The sequence below is a fragment of the Silene latifolia genome, chromosome 8 (genome assembly GCF_048544455.1).
Source record: "Silene latifolia isolate original U9 population chromosome 8, ASM4854445v1, whole genome shotgun sequence".
Classification (NCBI taxonomy): domain Eukaryota; kingdom Viridiplantae; phylum Streptophyta; class Magnoliopsida; order Caryophyllales; family Caryophyllaceae; genus Silene; species Silene latifolia.
The window spans coordinates 54,142,035-54,149,793 of record NC_133533.1 but is presented as its reverse complement, the minus strand read 5'-3'; the positions used below and the strand labels follow the sequence as shown (position 1 = coordinate 54,149,793).

The 7,759-nt window shown below is 40.5% G+C and overlaps 1 protein-coding gene across 1 annotated transcript; it reads right to left on the bottom strand.

Annotated features, from left to right (window-relative positions):
* Positions 1–306: 306 nt before the first annotated feature.
* On the bottom strand, positions 307–888 carry LOC141595188 (uncharacterized). Its single transcript, XM_074415159.1, has one exon. The coding sequence runs from the start codon at positions 886–888 to the stop codon at positions 307–309; it is 582 nt and encodes a 193-aa protein (XP_074271260.1).
* Between the last annotated feature and the right edge of the window lie 6,871 nt (positions 889–7,759).

The window sequence follows — 7,759 nt, the reverse complement described above, 5'->3', positions numbered from 1 at the left end:
TTACCTCTACTTCATATTCATCTCCAAATATTTTATTGGGAATTATTTGTATGGACCTTTGGACCTACCTTTAAGGTCTCTTGTTTCAATGAGTAAAGAAGAAGAAGAAGAGTATTTTATGGTGCTTTCATGGTTTTGGATTCGGTATTCTTTAGAGTCGACTTTTGGGGACATTGACACGTGTTGGAGACAAGGCTTTGTTTTTTTTTTTTGGTAAAATGTGAGTATTTTCATTAATAATAAAGATGGCAATTACAATTACAAGCATTTCCAGTCCAATTTTTAAACTAATTCAGTACTAACAACTTAGCATTTGATATCAAGATTAAGTAACCATTGAGCATCAGTGGAGTTCACCATAGGTGGCAGTAGATTTTGAATCCTCCCACGAATTATCTGTATCAAGTATTTCAATACCAATGCAGGCCTCTTCACCTGCAACCCAATCCTGTTGTTGTTCCTCTCGGTCCAAATAACATAACAGAAAGCTAACCAAGCCATGGAACACACCTTGTGCTGCATCTTAGAATATCTCCCATGAGTACCATACAATTGCAGCTGCAACCATTTCTCTAACTCACCCAGGATTTGCGTACTGAACTTACATGCTGTAAATAAGTGAGCATGAGATTCAGTAGTCTCTTCACAAAGAACACACAGAGCAGAATCACAAATCCCAAGGTTGAAAAGCTTCTCTCGAGTGTTCAAAGCTTCCAACTTAATCAACCATCCCACCATAGAATGTTTGGGCAAAATCCATCCACCCCAAACATCCCTATACCACTGAACAGGGGGGTGCATCCCCTGTAACCAATGGTATCCAGACCTAATAGAATAGCCCTTGGCATCCTGAATCCAAAGACCATTCTGATATCCTCCAGTTAGCATCTTTTTTACTTTGCAAATGTTCCTCCAGTTCCAATTGGAATCTGGAGGAGGCTTGTAAAGGTATTTTTCATTAATTGCTAAAAAGGTAATTAGGTATTTTTCTTTAATTGTGTTTATGCCAATTGATGTAATTTACATGATTTAGTAATTGATTAGTGTAATTGGTACGTGTTTGATTGTTTACTATCGTGTTTAATTGTGCTTGTGTGTTTACGTATGTGTTTTACCGTTAAATTTGCATAACGTATCTTGCATATGCTCTGTTTGGGTGTTTGGGCGTGCGGCTAGGGTTACCCATGGAAACCCTAGTGGCGGCTTGGTGGTGGTATGTGAGAAGGCCTAGAGTTATAACTAAACTAGTATAACTTTGAGATCATGGCTCAATGTTATAGCTGGGTTGGTACAACTCTGAGGTTGTGATAAAGTTATAGGTGAAGTTGTATAACTTAGAGATTATAGCTCAATGTTATAGCTGGGCTACCATAACTTAAGTCACATGTCGATGTTATAGCTAAAGCTAATGTAACATTAGGCTAATGAAGTCAATGTTATAGCTAAAGCTGATACGACATTGGGTTACGAGGTAAGGTTATTATTAAAGTTATAGCTGAAGTTACTATAACATTGTTCGTATAATGCTTGTTTCACATGTAATGTTGTGTTAAGTGATAATACTATGTTTTCATATTACTTTGGTTACTCTTGTTCATATGATAAGTAGGGTAGTCAGTTAGACCTGGCAAAATGGGTCAGACCCGAATGACCCGACCCGAAAGGCTGACCCGAGACCCGAAAATGACCCGAACTTGCTTGACCCGAATATGACCCGAAACCCGAATTGACCCGACCCAGACCCGACCCGAACATTGTCTGACCCAATGTTGACCCGACCCGAGGTGACCCAATCCGAAAAGACCCAACTCATGACTGAACTGGTCCCAAATGACTTGAAGTGACCCAAAATGACCCGAAACGACTAGTACTAACTCATATTAATACTATATATATATCAAAATATAGTTTCATCGGTTACAATAATCCCTAATAAATAGTTAAATTTGCAAAATAGTATTTCTTAATCAAAATATATTAACTTAAGTGCTTAGCCATTAACTCAAAAGCAACCCGACCTAAAATGACCTATACCCGAAAATGACCCGACCCGAAATGACCCGACAACAGGTCACCCGAATTGACCCGAAACCCGAAAGTGACCCGACCCGACCCAACCCGACCCGAAATATGTGACAGACCCGAAATGACCCGACCCAAACTGACCCGACCCGTACCCGACCCGAGTGACCCGTTTTGCCTGGTCTATAGTCAGTTATACTATCCCGTCAGTGAGTCGTGACGTTGTTCACGCATGGTTGGTACAGTCAGTTATACTGTACATTTTGTTGTGTTCTAGTTGAATAGATGACGGTAGTATCAGTTGTATACTATCGGAATGAACTAACGCTACCCTTCGGGGATTGGTGTATGGTCTATGGTCGGGGGATTAGCAGAGGCAGTGCGTTAAACGCTCTGTTCACCGAGTGTCGTTCGGTGTACAGTTGTCGCATCGAGAGGTCTGGCCAGGTCATAGACATATAGGCAGTGGTTATACGCTATACATAGTACCTTTGAGGCAGTGCATTATACGCTCCACACCGATGGAGGCAGTGCGTTATACGCTCCATCAGCTAGAGGCAGTGCGTTATACGCTCTAGCAGTTAGAGGCATTGCGTTATACGCTCTAACGGCGTTCGCTCTATTCGCTATGCTTTGATGATAGCTTTGTGCCTTTTATTGCTGTGGATCGTGTGTCACCATGTTTGCTATGCTTTAATGCTAGCTTTGTGCCTTCTGTTGATGTGGGTCATTTGTCACTACTAGTCTTGTAAGTGTTCATGGTCTATTGGTTGCATATAATCTAGGTTTGCATGTTGCATCCGTCTAAGGTTGATAAAGTTATGGTAAGTGTGTGATGGGTTTCATGAGTATAGATGATCTCACATGTTTAATGGTTTTACAATTCAGTTGTTAATGATTGTTGGTTATATTCATTTGTTGTAAACATGACTGGGAGAGCATCTAGTTACTCTCGACTGATTGTCGACCCCCATTCTCAGGTTGTTCAGATGATTGCTGTTTTGGATGATATCTTGCTGGGGAAGTACTGTGCGGCGAGATGAATAATAAAATAGGACTTTGCTTTATGTTTTGAGAACCTTTGAATAATGTATTAGTTTAGTTTCGGTTTTAGTATCGATCCGGATTTGGGCTTGGTGTTTCCGCCACCTTGACCCTTTATCAGTATTGTACTCTGATATTTACTTTATAGTATGTTTTTCCTTTGTTTTATAATCCGGGTTGTTATACCTTCGTTGCTGCAAGGCGTCTATCTGTGCCTAGAGTGCACGGTTATCCTCTGTTGCTTGCTCCTTTGCCTTTCTTTTCTCTTCCCTCGTGTTGTCAATTGTCCTTTGCAGATTATCCATCCCACTGATTTTAATTTGGATTGGATTACGTGGTGGAGGAGTCTGGTGCCTAATATAACTTGCTGAGCGAGTTTCGTGCTCTTGCTGGACATGCCATGTTTCCCTCTTTGTCCTTATATGGACTTCCATCTCTCTGGTTACTTTTGGATTACTGGTTTTGGGTGGCAGATTGGCTTTTGGCGGTGGCCCTGATGCTGAGGCCTGCACTCCTACTACTGGCGGTGGTCCTAGCGCCAAGTGTGGGTCGTGGCTCCCCTCGGATCTTGATGCGATGTTCTGCTTGTTTCCTGACATGGTGTACTGTTGCTTATAGTACGATTAACGATGACTACCACTATGCCCCATGGTGGTGGACACCAAACTGTTTTGGTATTTTTTACCGAGTTAGTTAATTTAGGGTTAAAGCGGTCTTATACCTTAATCGCGTGGTTTTGTATGCGTCTGATTGATTGTATTGTAAATAGCAATGAACATAAATAAAGAAATTGACACAAGAGATTTGGTGACAAGGAAAACCCAATGTGGGAAACGACCGCGGGAAGGGGACGGTACCCTTCCAAGGTTTCACTAGCAAATATCACGATTAGGGTTACGAATACAAGAGAAACAAGACGGCTGAATTGCTAGTGATATGCGTGAGGCTATGTGTTTGTCCATGAATGATCTCCTCCTTCTCCTTTTCGTCTTATATAGGCTAAACCCTAATAGGGTTTAGCTTGCTTGCTTCTCAAGTCAACTGCGGTCTTCATAATGGGCTTGCAATCTGCTTCCTGTGGGCAACTACCCATGACTCGTGGGCTTTCTTCCTCTTACGCTGGGCTCACGTGACCGTGGACTCCTTCCACATGACACTTGAGTTATCAATTTACCAATTTAACACCCCAACTACTCTCCTTGGCCCAATGAGCTTGTTGAATGAAGCAAGTTACTCCTAACAACTAGTTTGCATTTATAGGTGAAGTCCCATCGTAAGACATGAATATAGTACGGAATAGTTGAGGACAAAATCCAGCTATTATTTATAATGACTTGTATGAAAATCACAATCCATCAAATTCATACGACAGTTAACGGACACCATTAATGATAATTAATACGATTAATATAACAATTAGTCTCATTTTAGATGGGTATATCCGTTTAAAGTGTAGACGGGTCAAATATGACACCCCTTATATAGTTATATAATAAAACAAAGTGGTGAAAATTCCACTTGTTATTTATCTTATTATGAAAGTAGTGTGATATTTGACCGTCACAACTTTTTTTGACGGATAGAACCATCTAAAGCGAGGATTTGTGATATAATTGTCTGTGCCTTTCTTTTGGAACCTTCTCTTGCTCTTCTTTACCCTACAACCATAAGATATTCTTGTTTAAGTTTAAAGTTTTTATCTAGCTTCTTTCCATATTTTTAGAATCCTACTCTTACAATTATTGGCCTCCGCCAAACATCTTTTCTTTATTGTACTCCGTATTTCATACTTATTAAATATTGTCAGAAGTGGATTTTTACAAGGATGTCGTTCCTTTTTCAGTTGGCCAAATTCTCATTTTAGACTAGCATTTTCTGTGTGAAATTAAAATGGATTAAATGTGGCCAATTTATAATAAAATGTAGATATTTCCTACTAAAATTATACCATCAGCTTATTGCTTAACAGTGACAATTTTAGTTGTAATATTTTATCATTAAAAAGTTACTTTTTAGTATAAAATGAAGACATTTTCTCGTCTTCACTTAAGACCGTCTTATTAGAGACTTATTATTTCAATTATCATTGAACATTTTATTGGTCGTCTTTCAAATAATAATTCGTTTATAAGTTGCTTGTGTAATAAACTTCGTTTATGACCAACTACTGTTGTTTGGTAGAGATTGTTGGAAATAGAGGCTTTGAGAGCCTTTTTTCTTAGTTTCCATTTGTCCCACATTGGTGAGGAAGTGGGTGTTTTATGGGTTTATATAACACCCCTTCCCTTACCTTATCACTAGTGGTCATGGGAGTCTTTTGTAGAGACTTTGCGAGGTCTTAATTCGCTCGACACGCGCGCGTGCCGTGCCGAGCTCCGAGCCCTACCCCGGATCCGGATTCGTGATTCGGGATTTGGGATTTGGCAATCGCCTGCGGCGGGCTGTGCCTAATCTTTTGGGCCGCGGGTTTTTGTGTGTCTGTCCAGATTCATTCTGGAATGTGTGATATTCTCAGTCAATTGTGACTGTTAGTGGGGAGAGGAGTGCTCCTGGTCTTAAGTCAGTTGACCGAGTTAAGGGGCTTCTGTTTTTGGCTCCTTAATCGCTCTCCTTTTCGCTATAAAAGGACTCCTCTTCACCGCTCCTAAACACACAACACACACATCTTCTCTTCTCTCGCTTTCTCTATAAATTTACGGGTTGAGTTAAATCGTTCCGGTCTTACAAAATCGAGTGGGCGAGTTTTGTGAGGCGACGATAGTGTAATCCTTGGGGACTACCGGTCGTCGCTGATCGCCACCACGGTCGCACCGGAGAAATAGTTTTTTAAGGCAGCGGTTCCGCACCGCGTCACTACCTTTTGCTCTGTCGGTATTTCTAATTCTCATCTTGGTTTTGCTACTGTACTTTCCGTCTTAACTAATTACTATTTCGGAGTTTAGTAATTAAGTTCCAACAATTTAAAAAACTATTGATTTAAGTGCAGTAGCTATGTCTGTGATTTCGAAAATTGTACCTGACATTTCGAAAATTGAGCAATTAGATGGTCAGAATTATAAACGTTGGTCCCAGAAACTGTTGATGTTTTTTTGAGCGCTTAGAAATTGATTATGTTTTATTTAATGACCCGCCAAAACCTCGTTGTTCCGTCGATCTTTGAGACTACCCCTCCTGCGGCTAAGGCGCTTAAGTCAAATGAAGATGATATTGCTAAATTTGTTAAGGACAACAAAACTGCTAGGTGTCACATACTTAATAACATGGTTAACCCATTGTTCGATTTATTTGCCGATAATAAATCGGCTAAAGTCATTTGGGAGTCCTTACAAAAAATATGGGGCGACGATGCGGGTAAGAAAAAATATGTTGTGGGTAAGTGGCTGCAATTTAAGATTGTAGATGGGAAGTCTATTATGGAACAGGTTCATGTCTATGAAAATTTGTGTCTTGATATTGTTAGTGAGGGCATGAAATTAGACGACCTTTTTGTTGCTAATGTCTTTGTTGGAAAAATTCCCTCCCTCCCGGTCCGAGTATAGAAATCAGCTAAAACACAAAAAGAAAGACATGTCCCTTATGGAACTTATCAGTCATATGAGGACCGAAGAGGCAAATCGCCTCAAAGACAACCCCGCTTGTCTACCGGCCCTGTGAATGCATCTTTCTTTGTCAAAGCTAATTTGGTTGAGTCCGGTGGTCCGTCAAATCTTTCTTTGAAAAGTTCAAGGGTAAGGGTAAGGCCAAGGTTGGTCGGGGTAAGGGTAAAGGAAAGAAGTCGATCCGGGAAGTACACCAAGCCGGTTGCAAAGATTCAGAAGCCTAAGGGTCCTTTGGTTTGCTATGTTTGTGGGAAACCGGTCACAAAGCCTACCAAAGGTGCAATCGATAAGAAGATCAAAAGTCAAGCCAATCTTTGTGACCGATGATGTCATTCTTCTTGTGGTTGTTGAAGCTAATCTGGTGGGTAATCTTTGAATGGGTCTTGATATCGGCGCTTCCAGACACCTCTGTGTCGATAAGGGGTTATTTCTTTGAGTTCGAGGAGATAGGCGATGGGGAATGCGTCTACATGGGTAATTCTTCACCGCAAAGATCACGAGCAAAGGCAAGATCTTTCTCAAACTCACCTCGGGGAAAACACTTGCCCTTAATAATGTTTTATTTGTACCTACATTGCGTCGAAACCTCGTGTCTGTGCCTTGTTAAACAAAGTCGGCATGAAACTTGTTTTTGAGGCTGACAAGGTTGTAATGTCGCGCAATGGGGAATTTGTGGGCAAGGGTTATCTGTCTGGGGGTCTTTTCAGATCGAACACCGATTCTTTTTAATAATATTGCATCTACTTCCTTTTATATCGCCGAGTCTATTGATGTTTGGCATGGTAGATTAGGTCATGTGAATATCGACTACATTAAAAAACTTAGAACCATGAGTTTAATTCCAAGTTTGTCGAGTCAAGAATTCTCTAAATGTGGTAGCTGTGTTGAGGCTAAATTCACAAAGAAACCTAGTAAACCTGTGACAACTAGGACTACGAGTCTTCTTGAATTAATTCACACCGACCTAGCTGACTTCAAAAATGTTGCAAGTAGAGGTGGCAAGAATTATTATGTGACTTTTATAGACGATGTCGAGGTACACCCGAGTTTATTTGCTTAAGACTAAAGATGAAGCAGAACAATCGTTTATAAAC

Coding starts and splice junctions, on each gene's coding strand:
- LOC141595188 (XM_074415159.1), bottom strand. CDS start 888: ATGCTAACTGGAGGATATCAGAATGGTCTTTGGATTCAGGATGCCAAG.